The 19,236-nt window shown below is 53.0% G+C and overlaps 2 protein-coding genes across 10 annotated transcripts in view; one reads left to right on the forward strand and one right to left on the reverse strand.

Moving 5' to 3' along the window:
- The window catches only part of PPIE (peptidylprolyl isomerase E), a 156,994-nt gene that overhangs the window by 24,016 nt on the left and 113,742 nt on the right, over positions 1 to 19,236 (forward strand). The window lies entirely within an intron of this gene.
- The window catches only part of LOC128947749 (microtubule-actin cross-linking factor 1-like), a 145,582-nt gene continuing 126,638 nt past the window's right edge, over positions 293 to 19,236 (reverse strand). For 3 of the 9 annotated variants that reach the window (XM_054292183.1, XM_054292177.1, XM_054292182.1), the window contains 29 exons: positions 18,363 to 18,485; positions 18,173 to 18,274; positions 17,431 to 17,532; positions 17,156 to 17,329; positions 16,901 to 17,056; positions 16,559 to 16,756; positions 16,101 to 16,229; positions 15,598 to 15,771; positions 14,366 to 14,521; positions 14,039 to 14,245; positions 13,807 to 13,926; positions 13,504 to 13,673; positions 13,238 to 13,397; positions 12,506 to 12,700; positions 11,599 to 11,727; positions 11,373 to 11,516; positions 11,071 to 11,259; positions 10,645 to 10,762; positions 10,038 to 10,201; positions 9,688 to 9,702; positions 8,819 to 8,981; positions 8,582 to 8,736; positions 8,279 to 8,353; positions 7,559 to 7,576; positions 5,611 to 5,728; positions 3,859 to 4,070; positions 3,248 to 3,358; positions 1,457 to 1,580; positions 293 to 587 (listed from right to left, as the gene is read on the reverse strand). In XM_054292183.1, coding sequence (XP_054148158.1) covers positions 331 to 587; positions 1,457 to 1,580; positions 3,248 to 3,358; positions 3,859 to 4,070; positions 5,611 to 5,728; positions 7,559 to 7,576; positions 8,279 to 8,353; positions 8,582 to 8,736; positions 8,819 to 8,981; positions 9,688 to 9,702; positions 10,038 to 10,201; positions 10,645 to 10,762; positions 11,071 to 11,259; positions 11,373 to 11,516; positions 11,599 to 11,727; positions 12,506 to 12,700; positions 13,238 to 13,397; positions 13,504 to 13,673; positions 13,807 to 13,926; positions 14,039 to 14,245; positions 14,366 to 14,521; positions 15,598 to 15,771; positions 16,101 to 16,229; positions 16,559 to 16,756; positions 16,901 to 17,056; positions 17,156 to 17,329; positions 17,431 to 17,532; positions 18,173 to 18,274; positions 18,363 to 18,485 — 4,158 coding nt within the window. In that variant the 3' untranslated portion in view covers positions 293 to 330. The remainder of the gene's footprint in view (positions 588 to 1,456; positions 1,581 to 3,247; positions 3,359 to 3,858; positions 4,071 to 5,610; positions 5,729 to 7,558; positions 7,577 to 8,278; positions 8,354 to 8,581; positions 8,737 to 8,818; positions 8,982 to 9,687; positions 9,703 to 10,037; positions 10,202 to 10,644; positions 10,763 to 11,070; positions 11,260 to 11,372; positions 11,517 to 11,598; positions 11,728 to 12,505; positions 12,701 to 13,237; positions 13,398 to 13,503; positions 13,674 to 13,806; positions 13,927 to 14,038; positions 14,246 to 14,365; positions 14,522 to 15,597; positions 15,772 to 16,100; positions 16,230 to 16,558; positions 16,757 to 16,900; positions 17,057 to 17,155; positions 17,330 to 17,430; positions 17,533 to 18,172; positions 18,275 to 18,362; positions 18,486 to 19,236) is intronic. The other 6 variants (XM_054292179.1, XM_054292184.1, XM_054292178.1 and 3 more) reach the window with 5 other exon arrangements.

Here is a 19,236-nt window from a genome sequence, read left to right on the forward strand (position 1 = left end):
TTTTTTAATATCTACATAAATATTCACATGAAAATAGTAACTTACAAAAAAGAAAAAAAAAACAAACAAACAAAAAAAAAAACAAACCCAAAAAACAAAATCATAAACCAAAAAAGAAATAATCCAAATAAGGCAGCTTCATAACACAACTTTTCTTTTACACTTTTAACAATATAGTTTCTCCCATTTAGAATAAATATACATCCAATGTAGGGTTAAAAAGTGGACACAGGTTGGGTGCTTTTCTTTTTTTTGTTTTTCCGTTTGTGTTTTTCTGTTTGTACGCCTGCTTTTCCTTCCTCTTCCCCCGGGAGGGCGGCGGGTACAGTATTATCTCTTGGGGCCGGGCGTTTTCGGGGTGGCGGCGGGCGCTTTCTTGGACATGGTGGGGATTTTGGAGGGCTTGGCGGCGGCGCCGCGGCGGGAGCCCTGCCCGCCGGCCGCGCTGCTCTCCGAGGTGTCCGAGCACGCCGACTGCGTCTCCAGCAGGTCGAAGTCGGAGGCGTCGCTGCCCCGCCGGCTGCTGGCCCTGCTGCCCGTGCGGCTCCCGGCGCGGCTCGTGGGGCGGCTGGCGGCCTTCTTGGGGTCTGCAGGGAGAGCCCCCAGAGCCGTCAGATGGGAGGCTTGTTCCCTCTGATGCCCTAAGGTTTGTTCCTCCCAAGGCCTTAAAGTGCGTTCCCCCTGATGCCCTTTATTCCTCCTGATGCCCCAAGTTTTGTTCCCCCTGATGCCCTAAGGTTTGCTCCTCCTCATGCCCTAAGGTTTGTTCCTCCTGATGCCCTTTGTTCCTCCTCATGCCCTAAGGTTTGTTTCTCCTGATGCCCTTTGTTCCTACTGATGCCCTTAAATTCCTCCTGATGCCCTAAGTTTTGTTCCTCCCAATGCCTTAAGTTTTGTTCCTCCCAATGCCCTTTGCTCCTCCTGATGCCTTAAGTTTTCTTCCCTCTGATGCTCTAAGTTTTTCTCCTCCTGATGCCCTTTAGTTCCTCCCAATACCCTAAGGTTTGTTCCTCCTGATGCCCCTTGTTTCTAATGATGCCCCAAGGTTTGTTCCTCCTGATGCCCTTTGTTCCTCCTGATGCCCTAAGTTTTGTTCCTCCTGATGCCCTAAGGTTTGTTCCTTGTGATGCCTTAAGTGTTGTTCCTCTCAATGCCCAAAGTTCTCTAAGTTCTTCTCCTGATGCCTTAAGTTTTGTTTCTCCTGATGCCCTAAGGTTTGCTCCTCCAGATGCCTTTTGTTCCTCTCCTGCTGCCCTAAAGTTTGTTCCTCCCAATACCCTTTGTTCCTCCTGATTCCTTAAATTTTGATCCTCTCAATGCCCTAAGTTTGTTCCTCCAGATCCATTAAGCTGCAGAGCTGTGCCAGCCTCTCCTCCCTCACCACCCACCCCTCAAATATTCTGTACTTTCTCCACTGCACCAGGGGGGAGTTTTCCCACCTTTTCCCCTCACTCACCTGCCCGAGTGGTTTTGGCACCTGTTGAGACTGGGGAGGAGCTGTTACTGGTGTCCCCAGCCAGGGAGGTCCGGCTGGAGTGGAACGTGGGGCGCTTCAGCTTGCTGCCCGCCGAGGGGGTCACCTTGGGAGGAAGCACACACAGGACATCCCTCAGCTGCCACCTGCACCCTGACAGGCCCAGGTCACAGCCCAGATCACGTCCTCAGCAAAAATCTGGGCATTTGAGGAACCCCCATCTCAATGGTCAGGGAAGGCACAAGCTGCTGCTTCAGTGGTTTATAAAAGAAGGGGAAAGCCCAAATGCTGAAAATTTGGAGGGGAACGGCAGCTTGTGAGCTGCAGGCTGAAAAAGAAAATTCTGAGCAAAGCTGTGCTGTTAAGAGGCAGCATCATGGCTGGAAACCTCCACAATAGGAATGTGGAATATGGGAAAAATAGGGATTTTAGCACCCAAGCAGCTCAGGAGCATTTTGGAATATCAAGTCCAACTCAGGATCTTGAGTAGCACAGGGCAGAGGCGCAGGGACACCCTGGTGCTGATGTCCACACCACTCCCAGTGCCCAGAAGCAGCCAAATTGTAAAAGTGATGGACAGGGACACAAACCACAGCAGCTCAGCTCTTTTCACGGTGCCTTTTCCCGACCTTTAAGATGTTGGAAGTGCAGCTGGTGTGGGGTGAAGCAGCACAACAGGCAACTCTGCTCCCACTGCTGCTGCAGGAAGCCAAGGGGAAGGTGCCAGCAGGGCGAGGGCACCTGGATCCAGCTGGAAAAGGCAGCTCCAGTTCCAGTTCACCATCCAAAGCTCTGGGTTTGGGGCAGAGCTGCAGGAAAGCGCCTGCCTGTGGTGTCCCCAGCCCTGGGGGTTTTAGGGGTGCTGCATCCCTGGAGAGATACACACATCCCAGAGGGCATTTCCTCCATCCCCTGCGATTTTGTGATTTTTGGGAACCTCAGAAATGTTGGGATGTGATGAAACTGGAGCTGCAGGGAGAGAGGGGCAGCTGAGGGAATCAAAATCCATTAAGACGCGATTTTCGAGGCACCACCGTCATCATCAGAGATTTCGATTCTCATCCTTGATCCTATGTTAAAATAGGCAGCAAGCATCAATTTGGGGCAATTGGGGAAGTGCTCCTGACCTCCTGGTGAATCAAATTAATCCATTTTGCACATGGAAGCACCGCTGAGCAGCAAGACACAGGGAACCACCGGGATCTACCCGGTGCTTCTCATCACCCACTCGCAAGGGCAGGAAAAGTCCACGAGGAGGCTGAAAACTTGAGGAAAACCAAAGCCTCAGCCCAAATTCATCCTCCTGGGAGCACCAAGGCGGTGGCTGGACACACCAGACGTGCTTGAACACGGCGATAAACACAAGCTCTCCATAAAACTGAGGCGCTGTGCTTACGGTGCATGCGCTGTAGCTGATTTTCAAGTCTCAACTCGGCCGCTGGGTTTCAATTTTTTGGGGAAGCCAAACGCGGCCCCTTTCCAATAAAGCTCGGAAAATTAATACATTTCTCAAAGCACGAGAGGATTAACACTGCTTGGAAGCAGGTGAGGGCGAACTGAAAGCGTCGTGCCTCACTTTGAAGCCGATATTTAAAATTTTAATCCGAGTTGGAGACTCATGAAAAACCAACAGTCGGAGGAGTGTTAGCGGTGCTACAAGCGCTGCTCTACCAGGAGGAAAGCGTTAGGAGCAGGCAGGGCAGTGGGGTGGCTCCGTGCCAGGGGCACTCCAGGCTGCCAGCAGCTCCTGGGGGCTGGCAGACCATACTCTACCTCAGTGCTGGGGAGCTGGAAGTCGGAATAATCGATTCCCCTCAGGGGGGTGCTCGCTTTACTGTTTATCAACCAGGGTTTGTCATAACATCGGGAGAAGTGGTGTGGAGTCTGTGAAATGGAAAAGCCAAGGAAAGGGGGGCGGGGGGGAGAGGCGGGATGAGTGGTAAAAAATAAAATAAAAAAAAAAAAAAAAAAAAGAGAAATGGGAGAGTAATCTGGAAAATGGGGGGGGGGGGGAACGGTACTAAAACGGAGCGAGAACCAAACGGGAATTGCGTAAATTAAAATAAAGGGGAAAAACCCAAAAGGCGATGAAATAATGACATGGTGGGGAAGGAGAGATGAGGGGTGATGGTTTCCTCCTGACACCACAGCCCTGCCTCGGGCACCAGGAGCCTTCAGCTGCACGGCGAGCACTGGGAACCCTCCGGTGGAGGGCTGGAAACCTGGAAATCTGTCCTGCAGCATCCCACCCCGTCCCACCTGGACACCAAGGAGCACCTTCTAGAGCCGTCCTCAAACCCCCAAACCCCAGCCTTCCTCCTGCAGCTCCTCATCTGGGTTTTGGAGTCCCTAAAGGGAAGGGAAAGCTTCCCCCCCGTGCCCACCTTGGCTCCGCTGGCGGGGGTGGCAGGAGAGGAGGGCATGGAGGCGCAGCTGTGGTTGCTCTGGCTGGCACTGGAGCTGGACCTGGTCGGGGAGGCTGCTCTGGAGGAGGGTTTGGAGCGGCGGCCCCGCGAGCGGAACGGGGTCATCCCCTGCGAGGCTCCCTCGGGCAGGATGAACTTCTCCCGCAGCTCCAGGTTGGTCCTTCCTCGTGCTGCAGGGGAGAGAGGAAGGAGAACTCAGCTTTGGAGGGATCCAACGTCCTCACCAGGGCTCAGGAGGCTCCAGGGCTGGGAGCAGCTTCTTTGGGCATCTCCCCAAGCCCAGCTCTGAGAGCAGCGAGGTTCTCCTGCTCTGCCTTAAAACCATGGATCAGCTCTTTGAGAAACTGGCTGATTAAAAGCTGCCCCAGGGCCAGGAATTCACATGGGATGCTCAGTTCCTCTCTTGTGGAAAAGCATCCTGATGGCCTTTAAACTCACCGTGTCACAACAGTGTCCAATGTGATCTTTAAAGTGTAATCCTTAACGTGGCTTAAAAACAGCAAAAGCAGCTTTGAAGGGCTGAGATTCTTGAGAATCAGAGAGAGATTCTGCTCTCCAACAGCTCTCCATGAATTTTTTGGGGAGAGAGGAGACAAAACCACCGTCCCAACTTTTCCAACCAGCCATTGGATTCTTGAGAATCTGAGAGAGATTCTGCTCTCCAACAGCTCTCCATGAATTTTTTGGGGACATAGGAGAGAACACCACCTTCCCAACTTTTCCAACCAGCCACTGGATTCTTGAGAATCTGAGAGAGATTCTGCTCTCTCACAGCTCTCCACTCATTTTTTGGGGAGAGAGGAGAGAAAACCACCTTCCCAGCTTTTCCAACCAGCCATTGAAAACCGACTTTTCAAAAAAACTTTCATCCAAAAGAGATGAAAGATTTCACCCTCAAAGAGCTGGAGGGTCTCCTTTTGACAAGCAAGGGGCAACCAAGCAGGGAGAAGGTCTGTGGGCATCAGATGAAGTGTTGGAAGCAGGTCTGGGTGCTTCATGCTCAGGGGTGCTCAAACAGAGAGCAAGGGCATGCACCGAAGCCTTACGGAGGAATTCCGGGGCCAGAAAGCCAAGAAAGCAACGTCAGGAGGGAAGCACCACGCCGAGATAAGCAAGGGATAGCAACAACCTCGATGCCAGCGCTGCAAAACATCTGCTGCAAAGCGTGAAGGGCGGAGGAGGAGCAGGAAAAGCCCGAGGGGGAGCTCGGCTCGCTGCAAATCAATCATGCTGCTTTCAGCAACAGCCGTCGGGCAGCCGGGGCGCGGAATGCAGCAGCTTGAACAAGACACAGCCGAAGCAATTAACACCCCAGAGAGCCCAGGGAAACGTGGAGCACTCTCCAAAACACGCTCCAGTCCTGGCCAGCCCCGGGGTAATCCTGCTCTGCCCCCTGGGCATGGCTCTGGTCCAGCCCAGGGGTTCTGATCACTGTCACACCTCGAGGTTTTGGGGAGGAGGTGACCCCAGCTCCACTTGCTGAGGCCTTAAAACCAAAGGAAACACAACCCTTCCCCCTTTCCCTGGATAAACACTGCCAGGTTAGCTGCAGCATCACCAAATCTGGTGATTCCAATTTCTTGGTGTGCTTTGGATCTGTTTTCTCCAGCTCCTGCCCATCTGGACAATGACCCATCGTGCTGGCGACCCAGCCACGGCATCCAAACTCCCCTCTGTGGGTGGGCAGACTCAGATTGCACCAAGCCTTACCTCTGCACGGGTCATTCTTCACTAGAAACTCGTCCAGGGCCATCCATCCTCCTCCCACACGCACCATGACCGTGCTCCTCAGGATCCGGACCAGCCGCAGCTGCTGGGAGTCTCCGAACTGTGGGGCAAGGAAAGGGTCAGGGAAAGGGGAACAACCATGGGAACACGGCTCCTTCCCTCCCCAGGCTGCACCAGAGGCTCTCAGCCACCTATTCCACACTTTAAAGGCTTCCCCAGACAGGTTCTTCTGGAATAAGCGAGAGGTAAATCCCCAATTGATGGGGAGTTTTCCTGCCTGGTTTGAAGATGATGCAACCAACCCAAATGCTTTAATTTTAAAGCTGTTGAAGGAGATTTTAGAATTTGGGGTTGGATGGGTTTTCACAACCAGAATTCTAGTTTTTTCCTCTTTTTTTTTTTTTGTGAAGGAAATAGAGGCTGGCAATGCCCTGACCCTCCTGGTGCAGCCCACGTGGGAAGGAGCCGGCTGATTCGGCAGGACAAGCCCAGCCAGACACCTCTGATCACCACCAACCAAGTCTGAAACCCAGGGATTCCCCTGAGCCTCAGACTTGAGCCCACCAGCCACAAAGCCCCAGCAATCGCCCAGTGAGGATGTTTGGATGAGTGCAGAGTGATGGGAATCCAGGCAGGAGTCCCCAGCAATGTTGATTAGTGATTGCGATGTTCATTAGTGGCTTGAAATGCCTGTGGTATCACAAAAGTGCACCCCAGATCAAAAAAGCATGTGCTTGTAAAGCTCCCCTAAATCTCTTTGGGCACCCAAACCCAGGCTCCTGGGTGTCTGCCAGACCTGGGAGGGACATGGAGAGCCTGGCTGGGATGTGGCAGCTCTGCATCCAGGTCTGCAGAGCACCTGCTGGGATGAGAAGACAGGAGAACCAGGTTTTGGAGGCAAGACCCTCTCCAGAATTATTTAAAAAAGGGAAAAAAAAACCCAAACAGGAACATTTTCTGTGGGTGGAGAGGCAAAATTAGAGATTCAATGAGAACAGAGTGTCTGGGATGGGTCAGGGCAGGAGGTGACATCTCTGACCCACAGGGATATGGGACTGGACCATTGGGGGATCTCCCTGCTCGAGGGTCCTACCAAGGTGTCCTTGTCTCAGTTAAAGAGCTGCTCACAGGCAGGGAAGGGAGCAGGGAAACCTCTACATGAGGTGTCCTTCAAGAGCCAACCCCAGGGACGAATCAATTCTCATTATTTTCAGTTTTTGTGAAGACATTTCTATAATCACTGCCTAAACGAAAGCCAGAGCTCTCAGGAGTCATCCACTTCCAACACCCACGTTTGTTTCATTCTGGGCATCTTTTGGGGCACATTTTTGGGTGGGCACCATCACTGCATGTGAAAAAGAAGTTTATTTTTATCTGGGCAGGGGCAGTGGGGACATCAGAGGGACACAGGGCGCCCCAGCCCTGTTCTAAAGGAGGCTGGGCTCATCTCAGGTCACGACACTCTCAGGACACATGCAGGTGCTGGGAGGGGAGCCTTGCCCCAGCGAGGAGTTACTCAGTGGGAGTAGCAGGATGAGGGTTTAGTTGTCCTACAGGATTACTCAGCGCTCTCATTCCATGGTGATTGCAGCCCAAACCCACCCTGAGCCTGGTGCAGGCTGTGCCCCTCAGGAGAACACATCCAGTGACCATAATTCACCACCACGAACACCCCAAATAAATCCAGAGAGAAAAATCTCTGCGCTTTTACCAAATCCTGCTTTTTCCATCAATTTTTTTCTCTTTTTTTCTGCCCAATTTATTTTGGGGTTTTTTTTGGGGTGGCACTCCTCTGTACCAGGCTCTGCTGAGCAGAGCTCCCAGATCACATCCTCCCACAGCACCACAGGACAGAGAGCAGCACCACAACACACAGAGGGTTAAAAATAAATTCCAGAGGTGAGAGACAGCACCACGAGGTAAACTGTACCTGATTGCCGAGGAAGAACTATGGAGGGAGAGGGAAGGGGGAGAGGGGAGGAAAGTCCAGAGGAAGAGGAGGGGAAAGAAAAACAAGAAAAAAACATTTATGGGATTAACAGTGCAACAATCATGAAATCTGTTAACTGCGGGAGTTAGAAATTTGGGGGAATTTGGGGCTATTTGGGGGGAAGGAGAAGCTCTGGGAGCTTGGGGCCGGTGCTGCTGGAGGGGGATCAGCTCCTCCCAGCTGGAACATCAATCCCAAACCCAGCTGGGGCAGGGAAGTGGGAATTGTGCCGCCACTTCACCTCGGTGAAGGGCTTGAAACACAACCAGCAGCTGGTTACAAAGAGATTCTGTCGGGAAATCCTTCTCCCTTCTTGGGGAGCGAGCTAAGAAAAACACAGGCACAAGGTACACTCATCCAGGAGGGAAACTCCAAGGGCGGCTCCAGCCCAGTGAATGCAGCGTTTCACGGGGCCCCTGGGCTGCCTGCCCCAGAACAGGGACACTTTTATGTTCTCCCAGCTCAGGGAACGCCCTGGGGCCAAGGATGGAGCTGGGAAAACACATCCCAGCCACTCCACCAGTGCCAGGGGACGAGGTCTCTGCCTCACCCTGGCTTCCCACCCTGTGCCAAGCTGGGCACCCCCTGGGTGATGCCCCCTCCCTCAATGGGAAGGGGGAGGAGGATTTGGGGGGGTTTGCATCCCCCTCTCTGCCTTACCCGGTATTTGTTCTCGCCGATCTGCTCCACTTGGAATCTCTTGGCACACTTGCACTGGGCCACTTGCCTGGTGACCTGCCACCAGCAACACAAGAGATGAGAAACCAGCATTTTGGGAGTCTCCCCCAGTGCAAATCACTGCTCTGATAAAACAACCCCAAGCTTTCCTTCTAAAACACCTCAGTTCCAACCAATTAATTCAGCTCAGCACCACCAAAATCTTCTTTTAATCGAATTTTTCTCTTCCCCGCAGCCCGAACCGCCCCCAACCCTGCTGAGCACCCCCTTATTTTGGTGCCTCACCTCATCCTCGATCTTGTCAGCATCAGTGGTGGGTCTGTAGGCGTCCTTGTTGGGATGCAGGGCAGCCACAAACTCGTAGTAGTCGATGTAGCCGTCACCGTCGCGGTCAAAGATATCGGCCACCGCCGTCATCTCCAGCTTGGTGGTGGGGAATTCTGGAAGGAAACAAGGACAGGATGAGCTCCTCAATCAGAGAGAGGCATGCAGGAGCTGCAGGGCTGGTTCCCAGGGACTCACTGGAAGCCAGGATGCCGTCGATGAACTCCTGCCGCGTGATTTTCCCGTCCTGGTCCTTGTCGATGCGCCGGAAGAAATCCATCACCCGCGACTTCTTGTGGTTCATCCAGCGCATGTACTTCTTCCTCCACACGTCAAAGTCGAAGTTTGCAAACTCCTTCAGCTGGAAGGAAAGCCCAGGGAGAGTCAGTGGTGGAAATCCCAAAGGAGCAGCGCTCACAGACCCACCCCAAAACGCCCTTTGGTGAGCTCACAGCGCCACCGCTCCCTTCCCGCCCTCCTGGGAAGGTTTATCTGGATTTTTCCAGACAATTCCCAGCGAGGGCTTTGCCCAAAGTGAATTCCCAGCACAGGACACACAGCGGAGCCAACAGCCAGCAGGTGGATTTTGTGCATCCCAGGGGCTGGGGATGCAGCGCTGCCCACGCTGCTGTGGGGACACACAGGCAGGGAGGGTCAGCTACAGGCACACACAGACACACACACACACCCCTTCCTCACCCCAGGCACTTGCCAGGGAGGAATTCCCACTGCCAGCATCAATCTGGGCACAGATCTCCCCTCTCCCTTTCCCTCTGAGCAGCCAAGAAGGGATTTCTTGCTCATCTTAAGTCCCAGGCTGACACCCTCCAATTTAAACACTCTTATCTCCCCACCCCAAAAGAACACCCATGACCCATGATCCCACCAGCTCAAGCAGCTCACACCAAGGTAACACAACAATTTTAACAATTTTAAGGTTTTTTGGGTTTTTTTTTCCCCTCTCTCTAAACATTCTTGGGGTGAAAAGCAACAAAGAAAAAACATGGATACGAAGGAACTGAACTGACCTACAGCAAAAGCAACAGAAAACAAAAAAAAACACTCACTTCTGGGCATAGCTGCTTTGTTAAGCATAAATAAAAACAAAAATGGCATTAGATGGTTGGATAAAATAGAGACAGTAATTGTTAAACTAATTATTAGGAGGAAAGCAGGGCCTGGCTGTCATTAACTCTACAGATACCAAATACAGGGGCATAAAGCTGGTTAATGGGCAGTTAATTACTTAATCACCAAAGGGTTTTTTAGCCTTAATATTTTAGGAATATTTGATTTCTGAAAAGGCAGCAGAACTGCCTGTAAGAGCTGGGGCAGCACAGATTTAAAATGCTTCTTGCACCTCTCTGGGGATGAACTCCCAGCTCCCACCCTGCCCGGAGCAGCCAGGGGCTGTTACCTCCTCCAGCCTGTCCAGGGCATCGTTGAGCTTCCTCTGCCTCTCCAGGGCCAGCAGCCAGACCTGCTGCCAGCGTGCTGAGAGCTGGTTTATCCTGGGATTCTTCGTTTCTGACTGGGAGATGATGGGCATGCTGGGGGGGGCAGCCTGCCCCAAGCATTTCCCTGGCAAAAAAAAAGGGAGAGGAGTTGTTTGAGGATGCTGTTCACGGAGGCTGAAGAGCAGCAGTGAAATGTGCTTTGGTTTTTTTGGAAGGGGAAAACCTCCCACAGCCTTGCTGGCTGCTGTCCCCAGGTAGGAGGACAGGGTGACAGACAGCTCTACACCCACACCCCCCAGCACTCAGGAACCCACACTGGACTCTGGCTTCAAGAAACCACAATAAAAGACCCCAAAACTTCATCCCAGAGAGGGGAGCTGTGCTGGAGCACCCCCAGGAACAGCACACCCAGATTTGGGAGATGTCACCTGGATTCTCCCCTCCTGACGAGGCTCAGCGCCTTCCTGGAGGCTGTTAGCGCAGGATGCCTCGTTAATTGATAATCAGAGCTAATTATCTTCCTAGGAATTTCATTTCCTGCCATCCTAGCACCCAGAGCAGACTCACTGTTGCTGCGGGATTTGTCGATGAAGGGCCCGTGGGGAGGCTCAGTCGCTTTTCTTTTGTAGGTTTTTGTCACCCGGTCCACGTCTGGCTGCTTCCGTGTCATCTCCTCCATAAAGGACTGTCAAAACACAGAAAGGATGAAAAAAACCCCTTTGTAATTTCAGCCTTTTTTGCTTTCCAGCCCTCACTGGGACATGCCAGGCCTGTAGAGGGAGGTGAGCATCATGCAGCAGCGATTGGGGATTGTGGCTGAGCTGCTGCTTGGGTTTGCCAGGGCTGGAGATCATCCCTGGGCTGGTTTTGTTCCAGTTGGGTCCCACGCTGATTTAATAGGGAATTCCAGGAGAAGGCAGTGCCTCCTCCACCCAGGGAGCCAGGAGAAGCCTCCGTCCCCTGCCCCTGTCCCAAGCTCAGCTCAGGGCTCACCTGGTGCTCGGAGATGAGCGCCTTGACCTGATCAATATTCTGGGGGATGGGGTCCTGGTCCCGCTGGATCAGGGTGGTCTCAGCCCACTGGATCCAAGCCAGGAGCTCCTCCAGAAGCTCTGCATTGGCCACCAGCTCGGAAAGTGCTGACTCCAGCCTCTGCTGGTGCTGCTTTGCCCACGTCAGAACCTGTTAGAAACACGGGGTGACCACTCGGCGTGGGAAACCTGGAGCAGGACCCACCACTCTGTGGCCATCTCTGGAACCCACCACCAGCCTGGAACTAGCCCTGCAGGACTCACCTCCTCAAACCTGGCCCGGATGATGGTGATCCAGTGCTTGATGGTGGTGATGCAGTCGGGGTGGCAGGCGCCCAGGATGACTTCACCCATCCCCACCGCCGCGTTCACGTCCACCCTCTTCTCCTCCACTTTCTTCATGAACTCCTGCAAGCCACAAAGGAATTATTTACTCATATTCCCCCCACTCTAAACTTGCCCTGGATGGTGTTTTGGAGCTGCTCCTTACCTTGTGGGCATCGATGAGGGCCTGCAGGGCCTCGGCGTCGTCGGGCAGCGCTCCCCGAAAGCGCAGGGACTGCTCTGCCTCCGAGAGCCACTCCAGCAGCATGTGCACGGCTGTCCTGAACTCCTCAGCCTGCAGCAACAACAGCACAGGCTTTGCTCAGCCCCCTGGCAGCTGGAGGGCTGAAAAGGGCTTTAAAAATACTAAAAAAGGGGGGAAAGAGCCCTTTTTGGGGTTGCCGGGCACTCTGGCGCTTCCCTCCCCTCAGCATCAGCTGCTCTTAAGAAGGAAATGTTTTTAAAAACAGCACAAGTGCTGTATCCTGAGCAATTTGGCACCTGGGTAGTTTATTCTGTAAATTGCCTACTTGAAGTAAAAGCTGCTTAAGAGCCTTTGACCTTTTTGGTTGGTTTTTTTTTTTCATTTTTTTTTTTTTAGCTCCAATTGAGTCTCTCTGGACACTGACAAACACCGGCCTGGCCTGTCTGATCACTGCATTGCACATCAGTGAGATCTTTCCATCCTCCCTTTTTCAAACCAGCCCTTATCTGCTCATTTTTTAGAAAAAACAACCAGTAACAGCCTGATACCACCCCACTGCTTCACAGGAACCACTGCAGGGTTTCACAGGCACCACTGTGTCCTGCCTGGAGAGGGCAAATCCTCTTCCCCTGGAGGCCCGCCTGGTCACTGCTGTGCACATCAGTGAGATCTTTCCATCCTCCCCGTTTCAAACCAGCCTTTATCTGCAACTTTTTTGGGCAAAACAACCAGCAACAGCCTGATACCACCCCACTGCTTCACAGGAACCACTGCAGGGCTGGCGTGTCCTACCTGGAGAAGGCAAAACCTCTCCTCTGGAGCCCGGCGAAGCACCCCAAGAGTTTCCTGCCATGGATTTTCTCCTCACCTGCTTGAGGGCCTGCTCCAGGCGGGTCTGTTTGGACACAGACAGCTTGCACACCGTGTCCCAGCGGTTGCTGAGCTCCTGCAGCTGCACCTTCACCCAGGTGGTGTCGTCGCGGCTGTTGTCGATGAGCTCGCGGCCCGAGCGCTTCAGCACCTGCACCGTCCCCGTGCGCTTCCCCAGCTCCTTCTGGAACACCTGCACGGACACAGCAGAAGCTGAGCAAGGCCAGGAAGCTCCACTGTTATCACCTTTTCAATAATGTGGAAGTTCTCCCCGTTTTTTTGCTGTTTTTTCCCTTTTTTATTCACTGCAGGAAAGCAGGACAAGCAGCAAAGCATCACCTCGGTGTCTGCTCTCTGGCTTTTGGGGATGATGAATCAATTCTCATTATTTTTCAGCTTTTGTTGAAGACATTCTTATAATCACTGCCTAAATGAAAGCCAGAGCTCTCAGGAGTCATCCACTTCCAACATCCATTTTGGGCATTTTTTGGGGCATCTTTTTGCCCCACTCAGAACTCTGAGAAGAGCCAGGGAAAGGTGCTCTCACCTTGTGAGCATCCATTTTCAGATTTTGTTGCAGACATTTCTACAATCACTGACTAAATGAAAGCCAGAGCTCTTGGGAGTCATCCACTTTCAACATCCAAGTTTGTTTCATTTTGGGCATCTTTTGGGGCATCTTTTTGCCCCACTCAGGACTTGGAGAAGAGCTGGGGAAAGGTGCTCTCACCTTGTGAGCATCCATCAGGTTCATGACCAGATCCAGGTCCCCGTGGACAGGCTGGTCCTCAGCTAACTGGGGCTCCACCTTGTAGAGCCAATCCACCAGAGCCTGCAGAGCATCCATGAACTGCCCAGAGAACAGAAGGGCCTCCTCCAGCTTGTGCTGCCTGGAAAACAAACACCCCAGTGAACATCCCTGAGCAAACTCACCTCCTTTTGTCACACCCCAGTGACACCACACCCTCCCTGGTGCAGCCTTGGGGCTGGGCTCACCTTTCCACGGATTTCCCACACACTGTGTCCCACTTATCCCTGACTTCTCCCAGCAAATTGTCCAGTTTTTGAGTGTCATCTGGAAGCAAGGCTTTTTCTTTGAGGGCTCTGCCTGTCCTGATGGTGGTGTCATACACAGGCTGCTTCCCACCCAGGGTCTTCTGGAACTCCTGGGAAATGGAGAGAAAACAAAACTGCTCCAGAAAGCCTGGAAATGCTGTGAGGATTCCCAGATTTCCATGGCAATGGGAGGCATGGACAGGAGAAAAGCATTCCACCCCATCCAGAACCAGCCTGGCTCACCTTGTGCTTGGAGAGCTGCAGCTTGATTTTGTCAGGATCATTGGAGATCTCCAGCTCTGAGTCCAGGTGATTCTCTGCATCCTCCAGCCAATCAATCAGCTTCTTCCAGGCTTCGTGGAACTGCAAGGCAACGCAAGCAAGCCTGAAACTTCCCACTGGTGGTGTCCCCAGTCCCTTTGTGGTCCTGCTGGCCCTTCCTTGGCGTCTGCCACACCTTTCCCACGCCCCTCACCTGCTTGGCTCTCTTCCTGGCATCATCAAGAGCCCGTCCCCTCTCCACCGAGCGCTGCACCACCTTCTCCCAGCGGGACTGGACGCTGACCAGCAGGTTCTTGATCAGCACCACGTCCTGCTTCTGGCTGAGGAACTTCAGCTGGTTGCCAGTCTGGTCCAGCTCGATGATGCGGTCGCGGTGCGCGTTCACCTCGTTGGCGAAGACCTGCCGACAGCAAAGGGTGTCCCACGTGTCAGAGGGGATGGGTGTGACCCCCAGGAGCCACGGGAGAGGTGAGGAGCCACCCTGGCTCCCTCTGTCCCGGGGATGGAGCCCTTGGGGTACCTTGTGCTCGTCGATCTGGGCCAGCACCGCGGCCAGGATGAGGCTGGGCGGTGGTGCAATGTTCAGGCTCTGCTCAGCCAGGGTCAGCCAGTTGATGAAATCCTGCAGGGAGTTCTGGAAGTCCGTGGCCAGGGCCAACGCCTCCTCCAGCTTCGCCTGTGGCAGCGGGGAAGGGAGAGAAAAGAGAGAGGAAAAAAACACAACACGGACGGGGTGAGAGCTGTGATCTGCACACAGAGGCAGCCTTTGTGTCCCTGCAGCAGGAACCTCATCACCCCCCCAGCCCTGAAACAGCAGCGCTGTGCCAAGGGGAGGGGGCTGCACTGAAAGGCAAGGCTTTCTCTGCAAACAAGAGTGGTGCCTGAAAGAGGAGCCCTTCCTCAGCACACGAGCAGCTGCGTCACCCTCGGCTTCCTGGGGAAGGGATCTCTGTGGGGACAGGGCTGGCTGCACTGGGGATGAGGCTCTGATGGCAGCAGCTGCAGATTTATTCTGGGCCCTTGTTTTATCTCATCCCCGGCCAAAAGCTGAGGATGGAGTCAGCTCGGAGGAGGGTTTGGCTGGACCAACAAAGCCTGCCTTTGAGAGCTGCAGGAGGCTTCTTCCCACCTCCCTGAATTAACCCAAAACGCCATTTCACCCTCATTTTCTGTGTGATTTAGCCAATTCTACAAAAAAAGCCCCACGCCAACAGCCTGACACTCAGCACCACCTGAGAAACAGAATCAACCTTTACAACCAAGGAAAACAGATAAAAAACCCCAAATCCCAACTTTGTGTGGGAAAACAGGGAGCAGCTGCTGCCAGACCGCCACAGACATCTTTTATGAAAAATCTTTTCCTTAGGATTTTTCCTCCTGAGAAGCTGAGAGGCCTCAGGAACAAAATGTAAACAATGGTTATCTGCTGCTGTGGAATGCAACAGGTGCATCTGGGATTGGTCCATGTGGTTGTTTCTAATTAATGGCCAATCACAGCCCAGCTGGCTCGGACAGAGAGTCTGAGCCACAAACCTTTGTTATCATTCTTTCCTATTCTATTCTTGGATAGGATTTAATCAGAACTATTCTTTCAGTATAGTTTTAATATAATATATATCATAAAACAATAAATCAAGCCTTCTGAAACATGGAGTCAGACCCTCATCTCCTCCCTCATCCTCAGACCCCTGTGAACACCATCACAGTCAGACCATGGGGCAAGGCTGGATGCATTTTTCCCCTCAATTTTACCTTTCTCTCCTCCATCTTGGTGCTGACCAGGCTCCATTTCTGCTCCAGCAGGGCCACGCTCTGCTCTGTCTTGGAGCTGGAGCCAGAATCATCGCGGTTGAGCAGCATCAGCCTCCCCTTGGCCAGCAGCTGGCTGTAGACATCCTCCTTGGCTTTGAGCTGGCTGTAGAGCTCCTGCAAAGAGCCACCAGCCAAGGGTTAGGCAGGGAAAAGCCCAGGGAGGGAACATGTCGTGCTGCAGGGCTGCAGGTGATGGGAACATGAGGCTGGGGAGTGACAGCAGAGCGACACTTTGAGCTGGGGGAAGGTGGTTAAAGCATCCTGATGGCTGTTCCAGGCATCAAATGCAAAATGATCTCTAAGAGGAGACCAAAGCGGCCTGTTCTCCCCATCACACACAGAAAGGAGAAGTTTTGATGGTGACGTTTGACAGGAACTTGCTGAATTAAAAGCATTTTAAAGAAAAAAAATAACCAAAAAAGAGATCTCTCCTGAGAAATTACCATGTGGGCATTGAGCTGTTCCCGGGCAGTTTCTGGCAGCCCTCCCGTGGGTTTTGAGGCCGACAATTGGCTCTCCATCCTCGTTAGCCACAGGAGGAAGTCTTCAATCTCACCATGGAAACCCTGAGCCTGTTGGGGAACAGAGAATCGGCCCCGGATCAGATGACATCAGCCACCATTGATCAAGTGCCAGGGGTAAAGCAAAGCTGGCTTTGCTTTGAAAGCAGATAAAGAGGCAGAGCTGGACGTGCCAGCGTGCTCAGGAGGGTGAGACTGGTGTGTCCACAACCCACAGGTGTGCCTGGTCCTCACAGCACTTCAGGGCAGGCACTGAACCACAGCAGGTACAGAAAAACTTCCATTAGAAACTCCCAGTGCCGCCCCAACCCTTTCCCCCTAAAACAAAGGGGAAAGTGGCACCCACAGCACAGGGGTGATTCCCACTGCCTCCTGCTGACCTGCTGCAGGGTGGACTGCAGCTGCTGCTCCCTCTCCTCTGTTTTCTGCAGCACAGATTCCCAGCAGGAATTCAGCTTCTCCAGGCGGTTCCGCAGGCTGCTGGCATCGTCCCCTGCACTCGACTCCAGCAGCTCATTCCCTGCTTTGTTCACTGTCTCCACGGTTGCTTGGTGGGCCAGGACGTCGTTCTTCAGCACCTGCACGATGTGGGCAAAGGTTGGAAACCTCTCCTGAACACCCCGCTTGCTCCCAGGGAGCAAAACAGCTCAAATCCTTCATGAGAAATTGAGTGCTGCCATGGGAATGGGCTAAAAATGTATCTGGGGTGGGGAAACACTCACGTGGTGCTTTGCAAGCTCCACCTCGATGACTTTAGGGTCCCCATTGATGGGTTTCTGCGCGTCCAGCAGCTCCTCAGTGTGGGTGAGCCAGGCCATCAGCTCCGCCAGGGCGTGCTGGAACTGGCCCAGGGCCAGCAGGGCGGCTTCCAGCTTGTGCTGGGCAAGGACAGGGATGGAAAAGGGGGGTTTTAAAGGGCTGGTTGGGGAGCACCCCAGCCTGTTTCACCCTGTGACAGCCCCAGGTGCTCACTCTACCTGTCTGTGAGCAATTTTCTCGCCCAAGTTCTCCCAGAGGTGTTTGAGCTCTGTCAGTGGCTCCTTGATGATGTCTCTGTCTGTCTCATCCGTCGCCTTTTTTAGCATCAGTTCACCTTGGTGATTAAGCTTTTCCATCTCAATCTGCTGCTGGTAAACCTCCATTTTAAACTCCTGCCAAGACAAGCAGGACAAAAACCAGAGGCAGAGTGAATCACTGGAGCTCTGTGAGGCAAAGCAGCGCCACAGGAACCTCTCCCTCCCCTGCCAGGTACCTTCATCTCGTTCATCTGCTCCTTGACCGTGCTCAGGTCCGTGCCCACGGGGGACATGTTGCACAGTTTGATCACAGCGTTGTCCAGCCAGTCAAACATGGCCTGGAAGGAGCAAGGACAACGTGAGGGAATGGCAAAGTGGCCAGGGGACGAAGATGGTCGGGGATGAAGATGGTCGGGGATGAAGATGGTCAGGGGATGAAGATGGTCAGGGGATGAAGATGGTCCCTCCACCACACCATGGACATGAAACTGCTCTGTCAGGGCAGCTCTGTCCAGCTCCCTCTCCTGCCTTCCCTCATCCTGCTGCTCTGAGCAGGCATCAAGCACAGTTTGATGTTGCACAGTTTGATCACAGCATTGTCCAGCCAGTCAAACATGGCCTGGAAGGAGCAAGGACAAGGTGAGGGAATGGCAATGTGCCCTCTGCAGTTGGTCAGGGGGTGAAGATGGTCAGGGGATGAAGATGGTCCCTCCACCACCCCACAGCCATGAAACTCCTCTGTCAGGGCAGCTCTGTCCAGCTCCTTCCCTCATCCTGAATCAAGCTTTGGGAAAACCAATGTAATAATCAAACATCTTCTCCTCAGAGCTGCTGGTTGAGCTCAGGCTCCCTCAGAGCCCTCACCCAGGAGATGTTTCCTGCTTTAAGAAATGCAAATCCCAGCACAGCTCCATGGAGAGGGCTCACACTGGTGTTCCCAAGGCCCACCCACTCCACACCAGCAGCCCTGCCCCTCACCTGGAGTGTGTCCTGGTACTGCACAGCTGACTGCATGGCTTCCTCCAGCTTCTCCAGCCTCTCCTTCCAGGTCTTGTTCAGGTTTTCCCACGCGTTGTTCATCTGAGCAACACAGAACTCGTCAGGCTCCACAGCCAGAGCTCCCACTTGCTCCCACCGTGGTTTTATCTGGAGGGGAAGCTCTCCCTACCTCGTCAATGCTCTTCTTCACCTCTGGCTTCTCAGTCTCACCGCAGGCAAAGATGAGATCAGTCCCCAGGAGGCGGATGAACTCCAGCTCCTCGTGCAGCCCGTCTGTCTCCTCCTTGATGGTCTGCAGAGGCACAGCCACGCAAGGAAAACCTTTGTGATCAAACCCTCTTCCAACACTGCTCCACGAGCAGGAGGGTCCTGCCTGCTCCAGTGCCCTGCACCTTGGCCAAGAGCCCAATCCAAACCCCGAGAGCAGGTGAGTATTGCTGCTGAGATGGTCACACAGAACAATTCTGGAAATAATAAATTCTTAAATTTACACAGTTTCAGAAGGCTTTTCTCTGTGTTTCAAGGTTCCCAAATCTTGATTTTAACAGCATGCTGTCTTTTATAGCTTCCCACAAAGTTTGTGCTTCACTCATTGGTCACAACAGATCAACACAGGGTTCATTGGTACAAAGCAGTCTCCACCACTGTTTTCAGCTAACACCCAACTGCAGGTTTTCATTTATCTTTTTCTTCTCAGTTTCCATGTCAACAACCTTGGTAGAATTCCTTTCGGGGCTAAATGTGAACTTTATCAGCTTCTCCTTCAGCTAACTCTTGCTGGCTCACAGAGCAGCTGTCAGCCCTTCCCCAACAGAGAGCAGGTGGCCACTTTTGTCACCACCACCACCACCCTGCTCTGCTCCCACCTCTGGGACTAAAATAACAACATCTGTATTTAGCTGTGAGCCTCAGCTGTCCTGGCTGGAGATGTTGTTTACAGGAGATGGGTGTTTGCAGAAGCGTTTTGTCAATACAGGAGTGAGGGTTTTGAGGTTCAAAAGGCACAAACCAGAGTTAGAATGGTTATGAAAAGGGAGCAGCAA

This window comes from Melozone crissalis, unplaced genomic scaffold (genome assembly GCF_028551555.1).
Source record: "Melozone crissalis strain CALT ecotype California unplaced genomic scaffold, PUWL_Pcris_2 ptg000108l_1, whole genome shotgun sequence".
Lineage (NCBI taxonomy): Eukaryota > Metazoa > Chordata > Aves > Passeriformes > Passerellidae > Melozone > Melozone crissalis.